A 26254-nucleotide genomic window follows, 5' to 3' on the forward strand; every position below is an offset into this window, starting at 1 on the left:
GAGACCATTGAGTTTGGCTCCACCCATACTTAGGATTTTAGCCAATGAAAATCTGTACTTTGGTCTGTTGCCGCGAAACCCGTGAGATAAATTCCAGCGGCTGAATGTTTCGGCGCCTGCGCAGATTGGGGAAGGTTCTGGAAGGCAGTGGAGCTGCCGCCATTTTGCGGGAAGAGGAGTAGCTCCGGCTCTAGTGCTGCTTTTATTGCCGAGTCTCTGGAAGATAGCGGTGGTTCGTGTCCCCTGCCACACCCAAAGGAACAGGGGGAACCGGGACCCCCGTTGCGGGGACCCGGAACTGGTAAGAAACCCCGAAACCGGGTTCCCCCCGCAACGTCACCTATGCGTGACGTTGCCGCGCGGCCCCTCCCCTTGACGTCACAGGCAGAAAATGGAGTCGAGAGCAGAGTCAGGCAAACTTTTAAAATTTAAAAAAAAAAAAAAAGTTTTTGTTTATTTTGACCTGGAAGTGTTCGCTGCCTAACTAATCACTGGCACGATTTTAGGGATCGGCACCCTCGTGGCTGTATCCTTCAGCGATGAAGATGTTTCAAGGATCCGAATGACTGGTCTCTTGGTCCCCATAACCTTGACGTTCAGGGTGTCCCACACTGTGGAGAGAGCATCGACCTACCGCGGTCTCAGAGGATTCGTGGGATCCGTTTTCAACCCCTAGTGGCGCCAGAGAGAGATGAGGAAATTGAGGTTTCTTCCTCAGTCTTCCTTATGTGGAAGACTTATGTTCACTATGTTGGCGGCTCTGCTCACATACTCCGTGGCGGTAGAGGAGCATAGTGGGGCCACATAGGAGGCTTTAGCATCGGGACGCTGGCCCTCACAGAGATGCTGCCAGTTACTTACTTGCAGGACCGTTTTTTGAAGCGTGGCCTTGGTTTGTTACACATGGGAATGTTTTTGTCTTTCTCGTTGTTCTTGTTCTTAATTTGTTTGGAGATGTTTGTGCCCAGCTCAGTGACCAGACCCAGGAGGTGGCGCTGCCCATCACCCCTGGGACTCCAGCGTTTGGGGAATGAATTCTGTCTGATTGGGGCTGACAGTGTATTTTCGCTCTCCTGTGGCCCGGCTGCAGTGGGGTTTAAGTGCTGGCTTGGGTCTAGTCTGTGTTATGACAAGGTCCGCTCCATACCATGATGGTGGGTCTCTAATGCAATTTTTGGAGCGGGGTTGGGAGAAAGCAGTATAATGTTTTAATGTATGGTATTGAATGGACTTTAACCCATAAGTTAGAACTTAAAGAGTTCGAAAACTCCCTACCTGAAAGCACATAAGTGTTTCGGACTTCTCTGCTATTTAGGATCTAGAAGATAGACTAAACCCAGCAAGATTCCAAGTTTCAAAGTGTGCTAGTGTTTTATATATGTGTATTTCTAAATATATCCATTCATTTGTTTCTTAGGTCTGAAAACTTTATTCCACAGGTAGGGGTTCCTTTGTCAACTTTTGTGAAAGTTGTTGCAGATCTTAAGTTATCCCTGCACTGGACTAGCACTCAACAAAGAGCAGTTCTTGAAACTAGAAGCATTTCATTTGGAGAATTAAAGGCAGGCTATAAAATATGAAGAGCAGTGTTAGGGCACTTAGAAATTTTGTATAGACTTGGCAGTCAGATGACTGAAAGGAACGGAGTTTGTAGATCAAAAACTTACTTATAGAACGATTTTTCCCCCCACCATAGGTCAGATAGCATATATTAAAATCAGTCTGGTTCCTAATATTTTGAAGCATATACTGTACGTTTTTTTTTTTTTTTGAAGCATATACTATTGCAAACTGGTTATCTCTATAAGCCACACAATAAGATATGACTAATGAGACTGATTCTTTTCATATACCTATGAGGACATTAATTCTCCAGATGAGTGTATATTTAAAAATAGACATCTTGGTATGCTGTGTACTTTTCTTTTTTAAGGAATTTCCTTTTAAGTTTAAGTTACAAACCACATGAGAGAGTGGTAACCTGAACATTAGAGTCAGAAGACTTCTGATCAAGGATCAGCTCCTCCATTTGAGCTTTGTGACTTTGGGCTGTTCACAGAAACTCCGTTTTTTCATCTGTGCATTAGATCCAATATTGCCTGTAGCATATGTTACCATTGATTACTAAATAAATGTAAGATAAGAGATTGAGTTCACTGGTTTTTGGACACCTATTTGATTTTGGTTTGGTTTCCATTTTAAGCCTTAAATTTGGGTCCAACTAAGTTTTATTGTTGGCTGCTTCCAAGAATCTTATTTTTGTAACATGTTTAGCACAGTGCCCAGCAATGTCAGGTACTACAAATGATAAATATGATTACTTTTATTAAATCATCAAAATAGGCTGTGTACTCTGTCTCTAGTCAAGACAGCATGATTGGATGATGCATTAGCTGGTTTAAAGAGGACAAAGCTCTTGTGTATATGGAAAGTCTTAATTATAATTATTCTCTCTGCATAGAAATTCTTCAGATTAGTTTTTTTCAGTTTTATTAGGATATCAGTGACATAGAATAAAACTATACATGTTAAGGTGTACACTCTGGTGGGTTTTGTTATGTACTAACACCCATGAAACCATCACCTCCCCAAATTCCAAAATGTTCTTTTATAATCTTTTCATCCTGGCCCCTCCCCACCTGTTCCTATCCTTAGGTAACCACTGACCTGCTTTCTGTCACTACAGGTTAGTTTGCATTTTCTAAAATTTTATGTAAATGTACATCATACAGTATGTACTTCTTTTTGATAACCTCTTTCAGTGTAATTATTTTGAGATTTATCTGTGTTACATATTTTGATAATTTGGAGTAGTAATCTTTGAATAATTTATCCTGTTGATTTCATTTGGTGTCTTCTGTGTTTATTATTTGACAGACCTGTGACAAAACAGACTTGAGAAAGACCATGGCTAAATATGAAAGCTTGGGGTAGGCAAGAAGTCCTACTGTATATCCGTAGACAGAAATGCTTCAGACTGGGGCTGGTTAAGCCATCTTAATCATAGTTTTTCTGAATTACTCAAACTCTAGTTGGTGTTGTACAGAAAATGCTTAATGATGAATCCCCTCATTTGTGTGTGTTTGGGTCAGGGGTGTGGGGAAAAGCTTGGGACAAATTACTTTGTCTTAGGTATTACTTTGTATTGCTTTTAATTTTTATTCTTGTAGTCTTACCAATTTAAGTTTAAAGCAGTTATTATTCAGAATTTTGAATAGTAGAATGGAGGCCAAGTGCCCACTATAAATAGTAAGTTTGAGTACCTGCATTTTCTTTTAACAGGAAAAGGACTGTATTATATTTTGTCTCTCCCTAGACATCTAATTTTCTTCTAGACCCTGACCGTTTATAAGCCACAAAGCAGAACTAGTTCAGATCTGTAAGGTGCAAAAATAAATGTAGGGTAAGCAACAGCTGGTAAGATACCTTTGGAGTTCGAGAAACAAAACTGTATGTTCTGGTGTCTGTTTTCTTCAAATGGAGAGGGAATGTGGGGTGCCAGAAGGGGAGGAAAAATATAAATGAGGTTCTTATGTATCTATATCTTTTCCCCAGATCTGCTACAATGGCATCTGATGACTTTGATATAGTGATTGAGGCCATGCTGGAGGCTCCCTATAAAAAAGAGGAGGTAATATTCCCCATCTCACTCTTGGAATTGGGTTAGTAAGAAAAAGCAGTTGTGGCTCATCAGTTTCAATATTTTAGGAATTTTCTTTCCCTGTTCATTTATTATGTACAGTGGCTATTCATGAAAGGTATACTCTTTCAGTAGTCACTGCTAGAGACCAGTACTCAAAGGCCATGCTTGCAGAAAGGGCCCAGAAAACTGGGGGTGAGTGGGCAACGTAAAGTTGGGATGGGAACCCTTTGCTTACAGCTGTCAGTGACACAGAAGAAAGTTGCTATATCTCAGACGTAACTCATTTCTCACTCTCCTGGGAGACAGATGTTACTGGAACACATGTCGGACAGCTAATGTTTGACTTTAAAATCTCATCTCTTCTTTTTGGGTAGTTTCCATCCTTCTCTTACTCTCTTTGTTAGGAGATCTAGGTGCTCAGAAACTGTTAAGGTAATTGAGAGTTTTGATTTCATGAGCTTTCTTCCTTGTCCACTTTGTTCTTGCCTTGCCCAATGGAATGTGTGTGTCTGTCACCTGATGCCTTGTGTTGTTTTCCTGGTGAACCCCTTAGGATGGGCAGCAAAGGAAAGAGGCTAAAAAGGACAATCCCAGCAACACGACCAACAGCACCAGCAGCGCTGACACCAGTGGCTGTGGTACTGGTGGGAGCAATGTCACTGATGGGACCGGCGCCACCAGTGGAAACGGCACGAGTGGGGAGGCAAGCACGTGAGTGTGGCATGAGGAAGGGGGTTGGCCGCCTGGGGACGGAAAACAGCTTTGTCCATTATAGGAACAGCTGGAACAGAGAGGTGGTTGTTCATAAGAGTTCCTACTTTAGTAATGGCTCCACTGGGTCATGGGAATAATGGTGATTTGGTGTAATGATCTTCCAGTGTAGACTTGTGGATCAGTCCTAGTTTTGATGTATTTCATTTGAATAAAATAACAGGAGGATCTCTGATTTGAAAACACCAGATACTGTTCCCTTCCCTGGCGGGGAAATGGCCATTTCATATGCCTGACAGTGTTCAGGGCTGTGTGTAACCTAATGTCATACCGTTGTCATGAACTCCTGCCATACTGTCTTCTAGATTTTGGTCTTTTGCTGGTTTCTGTTTCATCCTAGCCTCACTGTCATTTGGTTTCCTTGGGAGAGATAATGAAACCTCTGTAATGAGTTGATACTCTCTCACAGGAAGAAGAGGAGTCGGAGCCATAGTAAAAGCAGGGAGAGAAAACGCAGGTCAGTCATGCTGGGGACACTTGGGTTTTGAGAGTTATAAATGGAAAGATACCAGGGAAAGCTATACATGAAAGGCCAGAGGAGGTTGGTTTGTTCTTTAAGAAACTTCATAGTCATTTTTATCCATAGTCGTAGTCGAGACCGGGATCGTCACAGGCAGAAAAATAGTCGGAGCCGAAGTCGAGATCGGCAGCGTCGCCACCGCAGCCGTAGCTGGGATCGTCGACATAGTAATGAGTCACGAAGTCGAGACTGGCGTCGTGAGGATCGTGTACACTACAGGAGTCCACCGCTTGCCACTGGGTATCACCTTTTGCTAATAAGATCACCTTTGTATTCTGGGTAAAACCAAGTGCACCGTAGTCCCTGCCTAAGGGTGCTTGTATCCTGTTGTTGGGATGGGCAGGAGACCCGGTTACTGGAGGGGTGGTTCTCAGAACTTGCATGTGTGATGAGGTGCTATAATCTTTTTTTCTCGTGGTGGAAGACTCAGCACTGGGCCAAGTGTGAATAGAGGTGGTTTTCAGTTTTCTTGTTCTCTGTTCTGTAGGCGTAGGTATGGACACAGTAAGAGTCCTCATTTCAGAGAGAAGAGCCCAGTCAGGTGAGTTGATAATGAGCCCTCTTTCAGGGACTGTGAATTATGAGTGAAAAGTGGTTTGAGGCAAACCAGAGGAATGTGTAGTTCTCGAGGGCAGCTGAAGAACAATGCCCAGGTATTGGGAGGGAAGGTGTCAACAGCTGTGCTCTGCAGGGAGCCCGTTGACAACCTGAGTCCGGAGGAGCGGGATGCCCGCACAGTGTTCTGCATGCAGTTGGCTGCCCGCATTCGGCCTCGAGACCTGGAGGACTTTTTCTCTGCTGTTGGCAAGGTAACCCTCTTCTCCCTCTTAGTTGGCTAGGGGTAGCCTGTCTTCTATCCATCCCCCTTTATGCCCAACTCAGGATTTCCCTCCTGCCCTGGATAGGTTCGAGACGTCCGTATCATCTCAGACCGGAACTCACGTCGGTCTAAAGGCATTGCCTATGTAGAATTCTGTGAGATCCAGTCTGTGCCGCTGGCCATTGGGCTGACTGGGCAGCGGCTGCTAGGAGTGCCAATCATTGTACAGGCCTCACAGGTGAGCAGCCTGACAAATGGACTTGAGAAGATGGAGTTGAATGTGGTAGGTGTGAGCGTAACCCATCATTTCCTCCTTCCGAAGGCTGAGAAAAACCGCCTGGCAGCCACGGCCAGTAACCTGCAGAAGGGCAGTGGGGGACCAGTGCGCCTTTATGTGGGCTCCCTGCACTTCAATATCACTGATGACATGCTCCGGGGCATCTTTGAGCCCTTTGGCAAAGTGAGTAGAAAGAGAGGGGAACCTCTGAAGGGAGTTGGGAACAGCGGGGAGGGTGAATGTACCTCATCTGTCTGATCATGGTTAACTCAATGCATGTTTCATAAGGGCCACGTGGGTCCCTCCTGGGAAAGTTGGCTCCATCTCTGCATTCTTACTGCTCAGGAGATAAATTAGGCACTGTGAAATCAAATAGTGGGGTCCAGATTAAGTAAGATGAGTCAGCAAAAGTGTTTTGGAAAAAAATGGTTTTTGTCTCTCTTTTTAAAATGATTTGGAGAGATAGAATAGGTTGGTTAGAAAGATAGAGGTATTTAAAATAATCTAAGTAGGGGACTTTCCTGGTGGCTCAGTTGTTAAGACTCTGTGGTTCCACTGCACGGGGCACAGATCACAGATTCCATCCCTCGTGGAGGAACTAAGGTCCTATATGGCACATGCTATGCATGGCACATGCTATGCATAGCACAGCCTAACAAAGCAGTCTGGGTAGGAAAGGTCAAAGGTGTGGTTTAGCCGGAAGATCGTTATTTCTCTTTATTTTGCAGATTGATAATATTGTCTTGATGAAGGACTCAGAAACAGGCTGCTCCAAAGGTTATGGTTTTATTACGGTGAGTCTCTAGTCTTTAACTTTTGATTTTAGTTTAGGTTTGTCCACTTGTCTGATTTTGTAGCTCAGCTTCATCCTCCTCCCGTAGGAACGGTCTTAATGACCCATAAACCCTGCTGCCTGAAGCTTGGACTAGCCTTCTGCCCCTTGAGATGAATGCATTGCTTGAGATCTTGGCTTTGCTCCCACACTCTGTCAGTGGCACTGGTATGGGGTGTCCAGGAGTTCAACCAGCCTCCCTGGTGCTACAACTTGCTGTTTGGGTAATAGTAATAACTCCAGGGTGCAGCTGAGGTTGGGGGATGAGGGAGGTCAGGTATGGGCTTTATTGTAGATGTATGTTATAGATTTGGTATATTTTCATGATGGGGTGGGAATAAGAAGTTATATACTTTCCTCTGCTGCCCTGTTTGAAGCAGTTTCTCCACTGAGAAATACTTTCATATTTAAATACTATTGTAGGGGAAATAGTGAGGCCACCTAATAGTGGGCAAGTCTCACCTTTTCCTGACACTCCAACAAAATTGTCTCCCATAACTGGTTCTTCCATGTGACTCCAGGCTGAGGACTGGTTGCCAGCCACAAAGTCTGATAGAAGCTGCCATTTTCTGGGCTCAATCCAGGCAGCCTACACCCCCACAGTTGCCTGCAGGGCAGAGGGGAGGTAGGTTATGTTCTACCATGGGAATTGCTCATCACAGAAGTATCCAGTAAAAGCAAGCCACCTACATACACCACCTGCCTAGGAACTGTCATTACCACGTGCCAGGCCCTAGGGCAGGTAATACCAGAGTAAATAAAGCCAGCTGTGGGGTTCATGGTGGCAAGTACCTTCTTAAGCTCCCCATGTGACTCAGATTCAGAAAGGTTCCCCTGGCGTCTTTCTGCCCTTGTGTTACTGCCTTTTAGGTCAACACCCTTGACACATAAACAGCAGACTAGGAATCCTCATTATGTCAGGCTGCTGCTGAAAGGGACTGGAAAGTTAGAGGCCCTGTGGCCAGTAGGCCAGAGAGGTGGGGTGGGACTGGGGATGCAATCTTGCTTTCAGTACCAGGCTTGTGCCCTCCTGAGGCTGTGCCTTTCCTAGTTCTTGACTAAGGACTGAAACTTACTAGTCCTGAGGGCTGAAATGAAACTCAGGAGCCTTGGATCTCAGCCTGTATTACTTCCATCTGATATACCCATTTGTGAACAGCCAGTCAGGTGAGGCTCCCTACAGATAACGCACTGTTAGGTTCTTAGTGGAGCTGGAAGATTGAAAAGTGATTGCCCTTGAGTCAGCTGGAAAGGGTTCTTTTCAGAGAACCATTTGGGAGGATGGGATCCTAGGTGACATTCCTTGGGAAAGCAAAGTCTGAGCCACAGTGAGCATGCGATTTTCTTGGGACAGTAGGACTAGGGAGTGTTTGTGGGGCTTTGAGAGCATGTCTGTGGCCAGGAGGTACCTGATACGCCCTGGGTTTCTTGTAGTTCTCTGACTCAGAGTGTGCCCGACGGGCCTTGGAACAGTTGAATGGCTTTGAGCTTGCTGGTCGACCTATGAGGATTGGCCACGTGACCGAGCGACCGGATGGTGGCACAGACATCACTTTTCCTGATGGAGACCAGGAGCTAGACCTGGGATCAGCGGGTGGGCGTTTGCAGCTCGTGGCCAAATTGGCAGAAGGTAGGTTTCCTTGTGGAGTGAAGAACGTGGGGTTGAGTTTTACACTAAGGGTCAGGACTTAACCCCACCTCTTCTTTCCCTCTGAGGCTCTGGAATCCAGCTGCCAACCAGCACTGCTGCTGCCGCTGCTGTGGCCCAAGCTGCTGCTGCTCAAGCTGCTGCCCTGCAATTGAATGGAGCAGTTCCCCTGGGCGCCCTGAACCCAGCAGCTCTGACTGGTAGACTTGAACTTGGGGAAGGGAGAGAAGGGTTAGGCCTGGAAGGCAGGAATACTCTGCTAACTCTCCGTGCCTCTCTTTGTTCTAGCTCTGAGTCCGGCCCTAAACCTCGCCTCCCAGGCAATCGCCTCCCAGTGCTTCCAGCTTTCCAGCCTCTTTACCCCCCAAACCATGTGAGTCACAAGGCCCAACTCGTGTCAGTGTTCATAGTTATTTTCTTTCCTTCAGCTTCCTATTTACATCTTCTCCTTGCCACAGGTAAATTAGTGGCTTGGTCCACTGCCTCCCTGTGCCTCTGGGTCTTGCCACTCCCTGCTCCACATCTACCCTTCCACGGCCCCTTCTCTCCGTTTTGTGGACCAAGCCATTCTGAGGGCATGAACACTGACGGTGAGGGAACTGGGGCCCCCCTTAGACACCAAGAAGGGCTCCTACCCACAACAGCCCCGGTGGAAATAGACTCTGCTGATCAAAGCCGCTGGTCGAAGAGAACAGCATCTTCACTTGCATTGAACATCTGTTTCTCTGTGTTCATCATCTCCTGGGATGACCTTCATTGTCCTTCCCAACCACCTGTTACTGATTCTTCGATTCCTACCCCTTTGGGAAGGCGATAGGGCATTAACTGAAGGAACTGATTGCTCTCTTCCTGTACCTTTATCCTGCAATCTGTCACAGAAATCCCCTGAAACCTCTGGTCTGGGAGGACTTTGGAGTGTGAGGGGTTGAACCTTGCTGCTACAGGGCCCTGGAAGGTAGTGTGGATGTGTGCATTGGGAAGCCTGCCTTAGACCTCACCTTGGGGCCAGAACTGCTTCTGTGAGCTCAGGATCTTGCTGGGAGGTGTGGGAATAATCTGCCAGCCATTTTGGATATCTTTGGGGTATTCAGGAGTTTAAAAGGTAGGGTACCTTTCTGGTACCATCCAGCTTTGTGTAGTTGTCTTTTCCTTTGGTCCAGGGTAGGAATATGGAGGGGAGACTGCTGCTCTCCACCACTTCCCTGTGCCTCTGGAGACTGGGCTCAGGCCCAGCTGTTAAAGCTACTCTTGTCCCCTTGCTGGACACATATGAGCCCTTCTCACTGGATTTTATACCCTGTGTCTGTGTACATAAATATATATATATATATAAACTTTGTACAAAAGGTATGTCCCACTGTTGTGGCGGCCGCTGCCCATGTGTGTGTGGTCTTAGTCCCTTAGTGTGTCTGTCTGATGTTAACTTCTGAGCCAACGCCACGAATGGTTCTTGGGATATAAAGTATTATAATGTCACTGTGTTTTCTTTCCTTAATTTTTAAAAAATCTGATCTTTTGGAAGAAAAACAGATAAGACACACACCCTGTCTGTATCTGCTTTATAGTCCCATGGTCTTCATGCCCTGTGATCTCCACCTCTGTCTTTGTCTTAATTATCTCTAAACACACTGCCCATTGGACAGACTCTCCCGCTGGCTCTACCTGGGGACAGATCTTGTCTTTCCACCAGATGGCAGTGTGACAGTAGCACATTCTGCACCTTTTTCTGGGGGTGGGGTGGGGTGGGGGGGTTGTGATCCTGAGAAGCTTAAGTACTAAGGAAGCCTCCTCAGCTCACCATTCTTACCCTCTCGATCTCTGTGGCCTGCCTTTGGACCTCTTTGTGTAGAAATCCAGTCTAGTATCCAAAGGGGTTTGGGCAATATACATCAGGGCTCCCCTAGGCCTTAGGTCTGTAATTGTTCATCCTTTCAGTCCCTTCAACTCTTGCTTCCCGTATGGCTCAGCCTGGGACAACACAGGCCTGGGCTGATCCATGCATTCCAGGGAGTTGAGTATTCTAGGCATGGCCTTAACAAAGGTGAGGCACACCTTCCTCTGCCTGCTTCATAAGGCTTAGGACAGGGGGCCAGCCCAGAGCCTCGGTCACCAACTGCGGACCAGCCAAGAGAAGGTCTGAGGTTCCAGGGACACAGCTGAACCTCAGACCTGTCTTCCTCCTGTGGGCCTCCTCCATTCTTTACTGGTCTCTATGGCAACAATGTTAAGGCTTTATTGTCATGCTAAAAATATGGATAATTGCTGCTAGGTTTTTTAATTTGTCAGTTAAGGCTTCTAAGCAGAGTGCTGGTTTTTCGGTGGTGAGCTTCTGAGGTTGCTCTTGACACCGAAGTGTTAAGTACATGAAACCTACTTGTGGCACGGAATGCCACTGGGACTCCGGAGGGATTTCTAGACTGCTGCCACCTCACCCACTGTCACCCCTACCCCTTCCTTATCCTTGTTTGCTCTCTTGACCTGAAGAAGGGAAGGAGGCTGCATTATTTTTAGGTAGGAGCAGCTGGCTGTGGCCCAGTCCCCATGTAGTTATTGATTGGGATGCTAATGCATCCTGAGCTCAGTACAGACTGTTTGTATACATCATCCTAAGGCAGTGGACCAGGCCTCCTCATGGCAGTCTCGAATGCCTTCAGACTACAAGTACCCACAGGCCTTGCCTCCTGCCTCAGGTGGGCCCCATCACTACTCAGTTTCCTTATATTTCCATGCCTGGCTGCTTTGCCTTCCTGCACTGTGGGTCCTTCCACCTCAGTTCTTCCTTGCTCTCAGATCCTCACATAACATTTTGCGGGAGAAAGACAAGGATGGAAGTAAGGTGATGTCTAAGACAACTTCTGTTCTAGTGCTAACCCACATAAGGTGACAGCATCTAATGGATGACAGTGTCACTGCCTGTGACTCAAGGCCTTCTTATCACTCATAACACTGTAGGGGGTGGTTGGAGTGTAGAGAAGGGGCAGTAGGTAACCCCTTAGCTCAGCCTAATGTGGAGAAGCCTCGCTCAGCCTCCTGCCTGAGCGTGGTGGCCAAGCTGAGAGGAGAGAGGAGACTGAATCCGTTCCCAGTGCAGTCGCAGGCTCCCCACCAGTCCTCAGCTCTAAAAGGTTTTCACCTGACTTTTGGCTTAAAGCTTCTGCTTTTGTCTTCTCTGAGGCAGCCCTGTTTTGTAAACTCCTGTATTCTTGACACGGATTCGTCCTGTTTCTTTCTTAGACTCTAACCACCCCCAGATGTGAGCTACCATGGAAGCTAGGCTGTGACTTACGAACCTTTAGTCTTTGCGTTTTGCACTTACGAAAAAGGGAAATGAACTAAAAACTTGAAGATACTCTGTCATAGCCCCTCTTTTCTCTTAAAGTCTGGTGTGAATCAGGAAGTGTTACTTGGACAGTGAGAAGAGGCTATCCTGGCTCCAAAAAGTGAGTGGTGGGAGGTGGTTAACAATAATGAGAATTTACGCAGCATTTATTGTGGGTTAGGCATTGCTCTAATCATTTTATGTGTATTGTCATTTAATCCTCACAATGACTCTCTGAAGTAGATTCTTTTATCATCCTCAGTTTGTCATGGAGGAAACTGACACCCAAAAGGTTAACTAACTTGTCCCTCGATTATGTAATTAACAAGTTTGGGATCCCAGTCCAGACAGTCTAGCTTCAGATCCCTGATCTTAACCTGTTTCTCAGCATCCCTGTGAAAGCCAAAGCCTTGGAGTCATGGGGAAGTGTCACTTTTTCTGTCTCTGTGTCCATACTTCTCAGTGTATCTTGAATTTTTCCAGTTCCATGTCTACTGTCCTGTTCTTTCTTGTCTTGTACCGTCTTATTCTTTCTGCTGGTCAAAAATCCTGTTCTTTAAGATTCTGATGCTTTCCTAGTTGAAGTTTACTTTCCTTTCAGTATGCTTGGTACTATTATAGTTCTTATTCCAGCTTTATTAACAGTTCTTTGTAAACTCTGTTACTCAGTGGTTATATCTTGATGAAGTCAACCATAGATGTGTTATTTTCATTATTGCTGTCTTTGCACATATTTTATATCTGTTGAGTTCAGTTAATCCCCTCTCAGTTCAAGTCAGACCTAGGCTTTCCAAAAGTTCTCTCCCCTGTAGCCTGCTTAGCTCAGCAGCCTCTTCCATTTCTTCCTCACCCTTCCAAAAGAGAAGGCGACTTTACTTTTTTGGGGGTTACCATGGTAGCCTGTGATGCTTTCTGTCTAAAGTGCTGCTACCACCATCAGAGACTGATGTTTCCATGGCAACCAGGTGAAGTCAGTAGGCATGAGCTGAAGGCAGGAAAGGAACTTTGGTCTGAGAACTTGCGTATCTGAATTTTCTGGTTTCAATTACCCTCTCTTCCCTCCCAACTTTTATACTGTATATCCAGAACTGATTGCTCTCAAAATGTGTTCTTGATTGAAAGAGCTCTGTGTGAGGTGAAGCAGACCAATTAACTCAGGTCATGTGGGGAGGTAGAGGCAAGAAAAGATCTGATCAAAGATCACTTTTAAAAGTTGGATGAGTTTTCTTGGCTTTCCCAGATGATCTGCTCTCAAGAGCCCTTAAGGAACTGGCTGGAGTTACTGGAGACCTATTAAGCAGTTATTTTTGAGGCCAGTGGGTAGATGAGATGCATAAAGATTGTAGAGGAGCCAGTCAGTGCTGGATTGCAAAAGGGGGAAACAGTGACCTTGGAAATCAGAGAACTTGTCTGATTTGCCAGTGTTCCATAAAGGATGGGAACTTCAATCAGCTTTCAAGCATCTGGAAACCTGCTTGTTTAAAATGAGTGGTGCTGAGAATCCGCCTCCTTCTCCCACCTCCTAGGCCCAACCAAGACAGGGGACCTCCACCCTACAGCAGAAATATCATACCGTTGAACAACACCGTGTGGTTCAGATCTCTCTTCTGCCACAAACCAGCTGAGTAAGCTTGGGTGTTACTTCACTTCTGCAACTCAGACTCCTCACCTGTAAAAAGGAAATGATTACAAAGTTCCCGTTGCAGGCATGTCCTGAGGATTCAGTGAAATGATACATGGGAGGGCTTAGAACTGGTTGGTTTGTCCTCATTCCTGTTCCTGGGAATGCCTTCACACTTGACTTTGTACCTGACCTAATTCTTCCCAGCCTCAGAGAATGCCGGAGATGTACAGGGGGATGATGAAAATAAACCTGGATTGTTCCTGGGCTTAAATACCAGGCTCACAAGGCCCTGGGTCACCCACAGTCAGGCTAGCTTTCAGGAAAACCAGTCATCCCACTGGCCCAATCTCCTTTTATACTTGAAACTCTATAATGGGATTACAGCCAGATGACTTTGGAAAATCAAGGTGAGCCCCTCAGGTACTTTCAGGATACCTAGCGCCCTCTGCTTGGTCTGGCTTGGGAAAATCCCAGAGCATTCTCTGTTATTGTCCTTTGCAAACTGCCCTCCTAATCTTCCCCCAAGCATTCCTATAGTACCTGTCTTTCTTGATTTCCAGAGCCTAACTCTACCTACTCTGGCAGTTCAGAGTAAGTATTTTAAATCAGCATTGGTCCTCTGCCTAAGGTTATAATTTGAACAGAAAAATGGGCAACTGTAGTATAAGACCATCCTTAGGCTTCAGTTGCCAATCTTCCCCTCAATACTCCCCAAGCAAGAAATCCGATAATGGGTCTCGTGAATCCTGTGGGAGGTATGTTGGACTCCGTGGACCGCAACTTAAATGTGTATGCCCAGAGCAGGGCTATGCTTTGAGAGATTTGAAGATTACATGGTGCCTGAATAAGGGGCTGGACACAAGTTGCCAAAAAACATTACTTCCCTATACTCCAATAAAAATTTTAAATAATAATGAATTTTTTTTTAAAAAAGCATAACTTCCACTGTTCACTTGTTTAATTATGAAGATATTTGCATTTTATCTAGTCTTCTTCACATCTTGTAGGATGTGGGATCTTAGTTCCCTGGCCAGGGATTGAACCCGTGCACCCTGCAGTGAGAGTGTGGAGTTTTAACCACTGAGCCACCCTTAGCCTTATTTTAAATTGGGAGAGCTGAGGTTCAGAAAGACAAGAGAGGTTAATAGTGACTTTCTCCATAGACTTCTATCCTGAGTGCCAGCTAAAAAGGCTTGCAGAGCCCCATCGAATTTGTATTCATTCACATGTTGAGTTTACATGGCCTCTGGGTTGTAAAGGCATGACATCAAGACTCAAATTCCTTGAGTATATCCATCTGAGAGCCCCCAGATGATAGAGGACAGAGAAGCAGGATGCTCTTAATCTGGCTTTGGGGCCCTTTACAGCTTGGATGCACCATCCTCCCAAATTGTGCTCTGTTCTATACAGTGAGGGTCTTTACCTCATCATGTGGCAGGCTGCCCACCATTTCTTTTGCACATTTTTGCCACAAGGCATTTCTTTTCCTTCTTTCCCCCTTCTGTCTACAGCCTATGTATAACCTTCAAGGCCCAGTTCCTAATATATGTCTTCCAAATGTTCTGTTTCTTTCATTCAGACTTCTTAGAGCACTTGTTACAGCTTGCGGTTAGAGTGTGGTGTAGTTTGCTGCTGCTCCAGCCGTGTCAGTGCTTCCTCCACCTGGTCCCTGCTCTCCAGCACGATTGTAAGCTGCCTGCGGGCAGGGATAGCATCTTGTTTTCTCCATAGGGCCCACCGCAGTGACTTGGCGTATACAGTACTTGAGTGGGACAAGCATTTGTAGATGAAAGATGAAAAAGTCTAGGAAAATTTTACTTAGACTGATGCGGATTGGAGTAATGTTCGATAAGTTAAAAGATGTATGTGTGGGTGGGCTTTCTGGGAGTGAGGATTTAACCCAGAAGACTTGTGGAGTGTCCTTCCAGGGCTCTGGTGGCCTTTCAGTAGATGAGAGCGCTTGCTCCAGTCTCTAGAGGAAGGTTAGATGTAGCAGGGCAGAACTGTAAGCACAGGCCTAGAGCTCTTGGCCAATGAGGAGGCCTTGTGGGCCAGGGGGGCGTGGGGTTCGTAGAGGCTGGGCAGGGGCTGGGCTCAGGGAGCAAAGACCCCAAGATAAAATCACAGTGATTAAGAGGATATGAGGGCAGAGAGGAACTTACCTGGCTCAGGCAGCTCGGCTCCAGGCCCCTTTGCTGGTCTCTCACAGTAGCCCAGGTCAGCAGGCTGCTCTTACTTCACCTTGATCAGAGAGAGGATGAAGAGTTGGTCAGGCTCTCAGAGAAGACCCCATCTCTCCGAAGTCTGGCAGGAGCGGGGCTTCAGTTTCCGTCTGTTCTGAGCTCTTCTGTAGGCGTTTGGAGGGAACACACAGATGGGTCGGGCTGATGGAACTGGCTGAGTTGGGGGGAGGGAAGCTTGTAGTGTGTGTGGCTCCCCTCGTGGGGGATGTCCTGCCATCATCATCTTTAGAATTCTGCCACATGAAAGACACTGGGCCTTTCAGTTCCTCACCTTCTCCGGTGACATTTGACCATTGGTGATCCGCTTCGTCTAGGAAACCCTTCTCCCTGGGCTGTGGCTACTACTTCTTCGGCAGCTATATCCCCCCTGTGCTTCATCTGCCTGTCCTCAGGACACTCTCTTTGGTCCCTCTTTTTTGTAACAACGAAGCTTTGTTTTGTTTAAAATTATTTAGCTTATATAGCCATAGGTAAAAACTCAAAAGGCAGAGAGAAAAGAGCTTACAATGAAAAGTAAACCTCCGAACCTGTCCTCCCCCTGCCCATTTTCCCTTCTCAGTAGTAATCAGTACCATCCTGGCTGGTGATTTGTTCTCACAGACCGACCCCTTTGGAAATCTGATGAAATTCATGAACCTGTTCTCAGATGAATGCGTGACTGCACAAACACATCAGATTGCACCATTTCACAAGAATCACAGACCCCTAAAGCCCATGTGTGGTTTGAGGCTAAGGATCCAAGCCTGTATTATACTCTCTTAGTATCTCTGTTAGTGGGTTCTTGGTGCAAAATGAAAATGGGTTCCTTCTTCAAGGAGCCTTGTTCAGGGACAGCAGAGCATTAAACTGAGCATAGGGCCTTGTGTGATTGCCCTGCGACACCTCCTTTCCTTGGGCTTTTCTACTACTATCGTTAGGGCAGTTATTCTTATATCTCTGTCTCTTGTCCTGACTTGTTCTGAATTTCAGACTCAGCTATCTGGAGAGCAGTTGAAACTCTCCATATGGATGTATTTCTGAGCATCTCAAACTCTAGAGTCTCCAAAATGGAGCCATTTACTGGCTACCTCCTCTGTCCCCTAACTGCCAGTTCCTCACCATCCTCCCATCACCTGCAACTCCTCCCTTGCTTTATACCCAGCCACTCAGTTGCCGGGTCCCACAGATGCTGCCTCTGAATTCCATGCCACCTCTCCTTTCCCATTGCCATCGCCCTCAGGATGCTTCTTCATTACTCTCCATGTGTATTACTGTGACTGTCCCCTAAACTCAGCTCCCTAGGCCTTGCTTCAGCTGCTCCAGTCCACGAACACCTGTCCCCGCCTCCTCTTCCCAAAGGACCAGCCCCATCATGTCACTTACACACTCAGAGCCCTTCAGTGACTCTCACTGCCTTCCAAGTTGGGCACAAACTCCGTTGCCTGGCATTTAAGGTCCTTTGCAGTAGAGTTCCCAACCTTCTTTTCAGTGCTCATCTCTTACCCCTCCTCTTCATGTCCCGGAGGTTTCAACCCAACTGTAAAACCATCTGGTCCCTTAATGGGCCCAGTGTGTTTTCCTGCATTTTGCAATTAGAACTGCCTCTGTCCCTGGCCCGAGTTTAGTGCTGGTTTACTCCACTATAGCCGTGTAATTTCTCTGGCCCGTTTACCACAGCCACTGCCCATGGCTCTGCCCATAGTGTCCCCTGCATTTCTGCTACAGTTCCTCTCCCTCTTCCCCTCGTCCTCACCAGAAGTGGAGCCTCAGGTGCAAAGTTCGATACACTCACCATTAAATACCAAGCAGACATGAGTGGAATCCCAGTTCTCTTGCTTATTAACCTCAGGCAAGTAAAAGAAGTAGTAACACCTTATAGTCATTCAAGAATTGAGATAAAGTGAATAAAGTCCTAAGGACAGTGTTACTATTCTTATCATCATCTCACCACCCGTGCTGGGCTGGTTCCCCTTGGCTCCTCCTCAGCTGCAGGGACTCAGGAGACATCCTTCTTCCCATCGAGCTCTGGGAACCTGGGTAGGGTGGAGTGGAGGCCTGGCCCCCAGGTGCTCAGGTAGCCGTATCCTCTCTGTAGGCATGAGGGGAGTTGGTGCCTCTGCTCTTTGTTCAAACTCATGGCTGAGGCAGCAGCAGGCGTGGGTGTCCCCAGAGGAGGCACTGACAGCTTCAGTACTCACATGGGCCTTCCAGGTGACAGCTGGGGTGGTGGGGCCCTGCCAGGGAAGGTGCAGGACGACCCCCATTAAACCCCAGCTGATGGGCCTCCCTGTTGGAGGTGGGCCCCACCTTGAACCATCCCAGGTCACAGCTGAGAGTAGTTCTGGGCACAAAATGTAGCCTCCAGCCTGCTCCTTGCAGGATTAAGGGGTAAGGAGATGGGGACTTGATCACCGAGTTACCGAATTATTCTAGCAGGTTTCTGCTCCTCCCCAGGCCTGTTTTTTCATTGGCAAAGGGACAAGTTGCACTCTGTTCTCTAGGGACCTTTTTCGACTTGTCATGGACTACTCAGACTAAGTTCCGGAGCCTCCCTAGAACTGTAAGACGAAGGCTCATAGGTGCAGGGAACCTAAATCCATCCATCCCTTTCTTGGGAGCTTTGAGAACAGAGAGTCAAAGTGAGCAAGTGCAGTAAAAAAAATTCTTTATTGAAAAGAGAAAGGTGGTCCCCTTGGTGGTGCCTCCTGGGTCCTGGCCAAAGGCAGGTTGCCACCCCTCAAATCTTCAGGCAAAAGTCTCTGCGCGCCTTACCTTTAATAACCTTAAAGGGGAATTGCCGTGGTGCCGCGGTAAGTCCCAGAATCTGAAGGATACCGCTTCCAGGCCCTGCCTTTAAGAACTTCTTAAGGGCAAAGTGGACAAGTGCACCAGATCAGAGACGGGACGCTGTAGGAAAGTCTCAAAGAAGAGGCTCTGTGACTTTAAGAATCTCTTACGATGAGGCATGTTCGCGCCGAGTACAAAGGTGGGAAACTGTAAAGAAGTCTAGAAAGCTGTCTTCCAGTTCTTGCTTTTAGCATCTCTTTACAGGAGAGGTTGTCAAGCGCGAATTAATAAAAAAGAAAATCCCTTGCAGAGCTACTTTCCTCCCCGCCCTCCGGAAGCCGCCCCGCCCAGCGGCCGCGGCGCGCCCTCCACGGGTCCGCGTCCTCTCTTGCCAGGAGCCTAGAGGCCGGGAGGGAAACGGAGAGCGCGTGGAGCCGGTGGGGCGACGCCCGCCGGGGTCTGGGGGCGGGGGCCCAGCCTCACGCGGTCACAGCAAGGTGTCCCGGGAGTGTTTGGTTTCCTAGACGGTCTTCTTGGAGGAAGCCGAGCGAGGGCGGGGCGGGGTTAGGGGGCGGGTAGAGAGCGCGGTGCCCACGGCGACCACGGCTCAGAGCACGGAGAGGTCGTGGCACGATCTGGAGCGCTGCTTAAAGAACTTGGCGTTGCGCGGCACCAGGTTGGCAAGGAAGCGCTTGGCCTTCTTGGTGAGGCTCTCGCGACGCGCGGGCGGAGCGGGGCCCTCGGGGCTGCCCCACTCCGGCCGCGGGCCCCCGGCGCCATTCCGGCCCCTCCGCAGCCGGATCTGGCGCACCGCTCCTTCGAAGAGCTCCCTCGTGTTGTGGTGCAGCGCGGCCGACGTCTCGATGTGCTTGCAGCTCAGTGTCCCTGCCAGATGGCGGCCCTCTACGAGAAGGGACCTCTTCAGGCTCCCGCCCGCCCCCTGGGCTGCGCTAGGCCCAGGATAGGGCGAGGCTGGACCTGGGGGCTCCAGGGCGTGCAGTGAAAAGGGATTGGGGCAAGTCAATCTCTTGCACAGAGGAACAAGCAAGGATCAATTGGAGGGCGGTGGTGATGGGGAAGGGGAGGGAGAAAAGGGCCTTCAGAAGAGGTGAGGGGGAGTGAAGAGAGGGTCTCAAGCCCTAGGCGTGGGCATTGAAAGTCTGCCCTTAACCTGGGGCCAATTGCAATTTTGTGCACCTAGGAGGGTAAAAGGGCCTTAAGGAGAAGAGATGACCTAGAAAGGAGAGAATCCTCTGAGATTGCAAATATGGATGAGGTTCAGGGTACTCACCCTCCAGTGAGACCTCCCGGGAACGGGCCAGGTCACTCTTGTTTCCAACAAGGATGACAGGAAGGTCGTGGTGGGGCCTCCCAGCCCTGAGCCGAAGTAGGGTCTCTGGAACTTTGGAGAAGCTTCGTCGGTCGGTGACTGAGAAGACGATGAGAAAGGCATCCCCCATCTGAAGGCAGTGGTCCCGCAGCCACCCCCCTGCATCCCCCTGCAGATGGGCAGAAAGTTGTGGGATGTCAGGGCTGGGGGCACGGAAGAACCTGCCCAGCACCTGCACCTCAGGGATGAGGCACCAGGATGTGAGGGCAAAGCCACCTGCTTAGGACACAGCATTCTGCCAAACACATCTAATACTCAGAGTGTGTTTGTGGAGGGGGGAGAAGTTTGTAATGTGAGCCCCACAGGGGCAAATGGGGGACATAGGGTCCTAGACTAGGGTAGTCCATCCTACTTTCTTATGCCTAAGCTCTTCAAAAATGAACGCTATTCAAGTGTATGCAATCTGGCCTCTCATTTCTGCATAGTAATCATTTATGTCCATATAGTCACAGGGCCTCACTTTTTTTTTCCCCTCCCTGACATTACAAAGCCCTGAGCTCCTGTCCTGTCAGATCAGTCTCTTCTAGGCTAAAAAATGTACAGAGTGGGTCTATTTCAGGGTTTCCAGCCTGGCTTCCAGCTGCAGAGTTTGTCAAATTCAGATCCTAACATTCCTCTGGGTCAGAAGATCCTGAAAACCAAACAGCAGTTCTCAATGCAGTGGTATATACATGGATGTCAGCCTTTGCTCTCTGAGACCATATATATGAAGGGTCAGGTTCCATTACTGTTAAAACCAGGGTACTAGCCTTCAGTCTTCAGCCAAGACTTTGCCCCTCCTCGGTTCTCCCAGGTTTCATCATCTGCTTGCAGCCACATCTTAGTTCTTACCTGTTCCCAGATGTCATAAACAACTAGAGTCACTTCCTCCTTATCCACCATGATGCGTCTCTCATAGGTGTCCTCTGCTGGGAAATAGAGCCAAGGAAGAGAGCCCATTAGGAGGCTCCCCAACACCTGTAAGACCTGGTAAACAGGGACCCCCTCCAGAGAGGTTGCCACAGAAAGCACTGGAACAGTTTCTAAGTTCTGGCCTCTGGGACTGCACATGCCTTGAGCTCTTCCATCCCTGACTAGGGCTCCAGAGGTGCCCTCAACCCTTGCAGGGCTCCCCCAAATACCTGGGTTCTCCAGCTCGTGAGCACTGTCTCCTTGGAGACCACCGAAAGTGCCTGCTAGGGTGCTCTTGCCCACGCCGCTCTCCCCCACCAGCATGACCTTGAAGATGCCATCCTTCTGGGTGGGGGCTGCCTCCCCTGAGCCCAGGGAGTCAGAGGAGCCAGAGGATGAGGCTTGAGGTGGCCAGTCAAGTTCATCTATAGCCTGGGCCCGCCGCAGCTGGTGCTTGTAGGGGACAGGCATACTGCCTCTTCGTCTGGGGGCCCCTGGGGCAGGGGGTGGCCCGCCCCGGTCCAACCCTGCCAACAGTTTCTCTGGCTTCTTCAGCAGTGTGGCATCTGTTTCTGGGGGGACAAAGAGAAGGAAGCTAATGAGTGGGGTAGGCCTAGCCATCTGCAGCAGGCTCAGTTCTGGCTGTTCCAGCCTCAGAAGCCCCATCGATGACCCTGACCCAGAAGGAGCTCATAATTTTTGTCTGACCTCTTCCATAGAACACCAGAAGCCTGAACTGGTGGGGCTCCCAGGAGCTGACCTGAAGGCTTGCCCAGCGTGGTTCCAGCCACAACCTGTTCAAAACATGCCTCATGCAGGGGAGGCACCTGTGCGCAGGCTCACACTCCCACACACACTTCACACTGACACAGTCACACCCCCAGACTAGGCCTCTGGCCGGGTTGGGGAGAGGGGCTGCCACTCCTTCCAGTGAGAGGCCCTGCCCTCTCCTGCTTCCTGCACCGGCTGATCTCCACACTGGGGAGGGGCCCAGGGGATGGGAAATGAGCTACTGCCCCGGTTTTGGGGGTGGGTACTGACAGAGTCAAAAACTTTGTGGGGAGCCGCTTCCCAGGGAAGGGCCTTTTCTCAGATGTGTGTGTGGGGTCTCCATGGGTGTGTGGAAGGGGCTGCCTCTTCCCATGGCCCTGGAGGGACGTCCTGCAGTGCATGGCTATGTGTGAGTCCTACTGCACCCCTGGCTGTCCCTGTGAGTCCCAGACAATATTCTGTTCACGGCTGGGTGGAGGGAGGGAGGGAGAGAGAAATAGCGAGAGAGCGGGAGCAGGGAGAGTGACAGTGCACGGGTCAGGGTAACTGGAGGAGGAAGGAGACACAACAAAGGGGGATGCAGAGGGGCTGGAAATAGCCCAGGATCCATACTTGACTGGCAGCCAGGGCCTCCAGGAGCCAGAGAAACCCTTACAACAGGTCCCCAGGGTAGCCCCCTGCCCGTGGTTCCCAGGCTTGTGGGCTGCCCCTTGTCTTTCCCCTTTCCTTCCAGCCCATCCCAACCTCTCAGGAATGAGGCAGACCTAGGGGCTAAGTACCAGTTTCTCCAGCAAAACCCTGGGTGATGGATGAAGGGACATTTAGGCAGCCCCGCTCTGACCCCCCTACTTAGCCCAGCCCTAGTGTGGGCAGGTGGCTCCCTCATTTCTCCAGTGGCTCTTCCCTTCTTGTTGGGTTCAAGCTCCTTCAACCCCTAATTCTGACCTCCCCACCAAAGCTTCAGCTCCCACCCACATGGCTTCAGCCAGAACCTGTCAGCTTAGCTCTCACCTGGTGTGGGTGTCTCTGGAGGAGAGGCCCGGTGGCTGCTGGAGGGGCAGAGTGCTGTGGTTTCCGTGTCGGTGTCCATGTCGGTGTCGAAGTCCGTATGCATCGTTGTGCGTGTGCAGCCCGGCAGCTTGCAGCACCCGCTCGCTCACTCAGCAGCACTGTCAGCTTTTCCCTTTAAATACCAAACCCCCGGCCAATGCTCGCCACCCCCCACACCTGGGGAGATAGCCCCGCCCCCTGATGAGGTCACATATGCTAATAAACCGTGATGTCAGCGGGATTCCCTCCTTTCTGTTCCCCACCCCCCCCAACCCCCCGTCCTTTGTGTAGCTTCCTTCTGGGGCACACCCACAGCGGAGTCTGGTTAACATGTGAACAGAACAGTCAGAGGGGCAGAAGAGACAGGTTCAGAGAAGTGGGGCGAGAGGTCATGGGTAAGGGAGCTGAGGATGGGAGGAATCAAGGATCCAGGACCTCGGTGGTCTTCCTCCAGGAGCTAGGACTATGTGTCATTTGTCTGCGTATCCTAACCCCTTAGCCCAACGTTCAGCCCTGAGTGGGTGCCCAGTAGCTAGATGGAGGGGCTAAAGGAAGAAACCAAAAAAGACAGGGACAGGAGGACCGCCACCCTGCCACCAAGCTTTCCTGTTGCCCCCTCCTTCCGCCTGTAACCCCTTCTGGGCTAAGACCCACAGAAGTACCCATTTCCCAGCCTGGCCTCTAGGCAGATGGGGGCTTTGAGGAGGGAGACATGGCGCTTTGTTTGGGCAGCTTCGTTTTTTTTATTTGGTTCAGATAGGCACAAACCACTGTGGAGACTTCCTACCTGTCCCTTCGTCCCAGGCCCACCAACCTCGTGTTAATCAGAGCAGGAAAAAGGGGAGGGGCAGCCAGCCATCTGGAAGTTCCCAGTGCGCAGGCTGCAGGCGGGTAAGCCCCCTCTCGGTGCTCTCTGGAGCAGCCCTGGGCCTTCTGGGCTATACCGGCGGTGACACCCACCTCTCTGGGGAAAGCCAAGATAGAGGCACTGCTCTACTGCACCTTTTCTGCCAGGGCCCTTCCACTTTAGGCTCCCACTCTTGTCTTCCTGACATCCTCAAGGACCCAAACACGCATTTCGATTTACTGGCCCCTTCTCACCCCAGTTCTGTCAGATGCTGTGCTAAGCACCTTCCTGAATTATCTCCTTTCATCCTCATGACCCTGAGGCTCAGAGTGATAGGTGAGTGGCCTGTCCTCCAGATCAATCATGCAGCTGGAAAATGGGGACACCATGATTCCCACCCAGATCCTTCCAGTGCCAGAGACTATCTTTCATCTCTGTCTTTGTCTTAAATATTCCAGCTGTCTCCTATTATTGGGAAAAATCTTTATTGCCATCTTCAGTGGGTTTTTCCAATTGAAGCAAATAGTGATCTGGGGATTACTAGTGCAGTATGTGGACGGAGGTCAGTTACAGGGCAACAGTGTAGGGTCTAGCAGAACAACTATTAAGCAGCTACAATCCTTGTGTGCTTCACTGGACAGACTTACAGTCCTCAATCACAGCCTACTTGTCCTTAATTGTATTCACAATTTTAATGTTCCACCTATGTTCCTGTACTTGAAGATTAGAAGTACATCTATAGCAGCTAGTGACCCCTACAGTAGCTAATTGTAAGAGAAACATCACAGAAAACTTTTAAAGCAGTCCTAACATTTAAAAAGTGGTCGAAGGTCATCTGGCATTAAGGCGAATAGCTTTTCTGACACTGTTCACAGCTTCTGAAGACATTGCTGCAGAGTTCTTTGGTTGCTGAGTGATCCTCAGCTATCCAGAAGGATTTATGTTATATTGCAGATGTGCTGGAGATGAGTGTAATGTTTTAGAATGACTTCTTCCCAAAATGAGTTTTTTTTTAAGTTTTAAATTAGAAAGGGGTGAGCTTTATATATCTGGAAAGCTCATTTAGATGGTAGAATTCATTTCTATGATACTAGGTAAGAGTGCCAGCGTCTGCAGAGCCCAGCGAGGACTCTTGACCATGACTTCTGTGGGCTCTCAATCTAGCCTCAGGCCACAGATGCAGGCTTGGTTTCATCTTGAACCATCATCTCTCTCATCCCACTGGTAAGTGGCTGTGCACTTGCCCGGCTTAAGGCTCCCTCCGGAATTGGAGGTTCTTTATAATAATGGGACAGACAGATTTACTGGACCAGTCTTGTAATTCTTCTGAAGCTGCTGTGAGCCTGTGAATTGGGGCGGTGGTATCCATGGCACAGCTTTGTTGTGAGGGTTAGCTACACCTGATAAAGGGTCTGATATGCAGCAGGTTCCCCTGCCATTTCACGCTCCACAGCCTCAGGCAGTGTGGCTGGGTATCCCTCTCCCCTCCCAGCACGGCCTGGAGCTTGCTTTAGGTCCAGATTCTGCTCCTTAAGAACCAAATTCTGGTATCTGCTCAGATTGTCTGATTCTCAGGCTGATTCTCATCTCATAACTTAGATCATCTCCCTCCTTCCCACCAAGAGCCTTTGCTTGAGTCCCATGCTGGGTACTGGGTATCCTATCTTGACAGGATTTGGAGTCACCTCGTTTCTTTTGCCTTGAGCCATGGTGAAAATAAACTTGGGCGATAGCCCCCCACTGTCCCACCCTTACCTGGATATGACGCTCCGTCTTCATATCCCATTATGCCAGTACAAGGTCAACCCCCTCTCTCTGCCACTGGGGCTTCCCTAGGCTCCTGCTTGCCGGGAGGAAATCCTGAACAATTAGTGCTGGGTGTGAGGACATTGACAGGGTGTAAGCAACAGGGCCCCTCCAGCAGAGGGGGGGGATATGCCAGGCCAGGCAGGAAGGGGAAAATGAACCTAAGGGGGAGCCCATTTCTCTGGGGACTGATTCTGTTAGGGAATGCCTCAGCTCTGCTTCTGTAGGCATCACACCCACTTCCATAGGCTCTTTCTAAATCCTTTTAATCCATTAATTTTCCTTTTAAACTCTGGGACAGCTCTGTCACCTTGCTTACCACACACTGGTAAGCAAGCACATGTCCCAGCAGTTTTCACTGATCATTCCCTCCATTACCCTCTCCAGCTCTTGGGGTCCCTCCTACAGCCCTAGCCCTCACTGTCTGCTTAGTTTGCTTATCCTGTGGCCTCTCACCTTGCCTAAAATTTACAACTCTTTTCCAACTACTGACAGCATTCTTTAGGATCTAGTTTGGACCCTCTTCCAGGAAGACCTCTTGGATTTGGCCAAGGTGATGCTAGCATCTTCATACCCTGAATGATGATGATTTTTCTCAGGATGCATCTTTGTCTGCTTTGGGGCATGCTGGATGAGAGTTCATCTGTCTTGCTTAGGACAGACTGAAATGCTTGGTGGGGTGGAGGATGGGGGGCAGAGTGCTCCACCAGGGACAGTCTGCTTCTGTGATAAGTGCTCTGAGAGTCCTCCAAAAATGGGAAGTTTCCCAGCTGCAGGGCCCCACTGGCTCATGACTTCTGAGAGCCTGGCAGTAAGGAGGCTTGGTGCTCACTGCTGGTGTCAGGCACTATAGAGATGGGCCCCTGGCAGTAAGTGGAGATGGAGAGACTTATTCTTGGGGTTCCTAGAATTTTCTTACCCTCTGAGTGGTATGAAAACTAAGGATGGGTGATCTGAAGATAAACAGGAAAAGGGCAGGAGGTGAGGGCAGAGAAAAGGCCTTCATAGCGAGGAGCAAGGTGAGGGGAGCATAAGC

The 26254-nt window shown here is 48.9% G+C and overlaps 2 protein-coding genes across 13 annotated transcripts; one reads left to right on the forward strand and one right to left on the reverse strand.

Moving 5' to 3' along the window:
- Positions 1 to 66: 66 nt before the first annotated feature.
- Positions 67 to 9987, forward strand: RBM23 (RNA binding motif protein 23). 9 transcript variants are annotated; one of them, XM_069595754.1, is made up of 16 exons: positions 73 to 301; positions 2656 to 2686; positions 2878 to 2930; positions 3317 to 3631; positions 4197 to 4354; positions 4824 to 4871; positions 5001 to 5174; positions 5422 to 5475; positions 5626 to 5743; positions 5840 to 5992; positions 6077 to 6214; positions 6760 to 6825; positions 8298 to 8493; positions 8580 to 8711; positions 8800 to 8884; positions 8970 to 9987. In XM_069595754.1, the coding sequence occupies exons 4-16, from the start codon at positions 3533 to 3535 to the stop codon at positions 8971 to 8973; spliced, it is 1425 nt and encodes a 474-aa protein (XP_069451855.1). In that variant the 5' UTR covers positions 73 to 301; positions 2656 to 2686; positions 2878 to 2930; positions 3317 to 3532; the 3' UTR covers positions 8974 to 9987. The 9 variants fall into 9 exon arrangements, with proteins under 9 accessions (XP_069451854.1, XP_069451855.1, XP_069451852.1 ...); XM_069595750.1 differs by adding an exon at positions 507 to 1439 and having other exon boundaries at positions 115 to 301; positions 2878 to 3631; XM_069595751.1 differs by having other exon boundaries at positions 2878 to 3631.
- An 8337-nt stretch (positions 9988 to 18324) lies between these two features.
- On the reverse strand, positions 18325 to 26202 carry REM2 (RRAD and GEM like GTPase 2). Of its 4 annotated transcripts, none has more exons than XM_069595772.1 (6): positions 22527 to 25124; positions 21453 to 21538; positions 20975 to 21316; positions 20685 to 20758; positions 19755 to 19962; positions 18325 to 19366 (listed from the first exon to the last, which is right to left on the reverse strand). In XM_069595772.1, the coding sequence occupies exons 3-6, from the start codon at positions 21213 to 21215 to the stop codon at positions 19071 to 19073; spliced, it is 819 nt and encodes a 272-aa protein (XP_069451873.1). In that variant the 5' UTR covers positions 21216 to 21316; positions 21453 to 21538; positions 22527 to 25124; the 3' UTR covers positions 18325 to 19070. The 4 variants fall into 4 exon arrangements, with proteins under 4 accessions (XP_069451873.1, XP_069451872.1, XP_069451871.1 ...); XM_069595771.1 differs by having other exon boundaries at positions 20685 to 20761; positions 22527 to 24297; XM_069595770.1 differs by lacking the exon at positions 21453 to 21538 and having other exon boundaries at positions 22527 to 26202.
- Positions 26203 to 26254: the final 52 nt, after the last annotated feature.

The sequence above is a fragment of the Ovis canadensis genome, chromosome 7 (genome assembly GCF_042477335.2).
Source record: "Ovis canadensis isolate MfBH-ARS-UI-01 breed Bighorn chromosome 7, ARS-UI_OviCan_v2, whole genome shotgun sequence".
NCBI classification, from domain to species: Eukaryota; Metazoa; Chordata; class Mammalia; order Artiodactyla; family Bovidae; genus Ovis; species Ovis canadensis.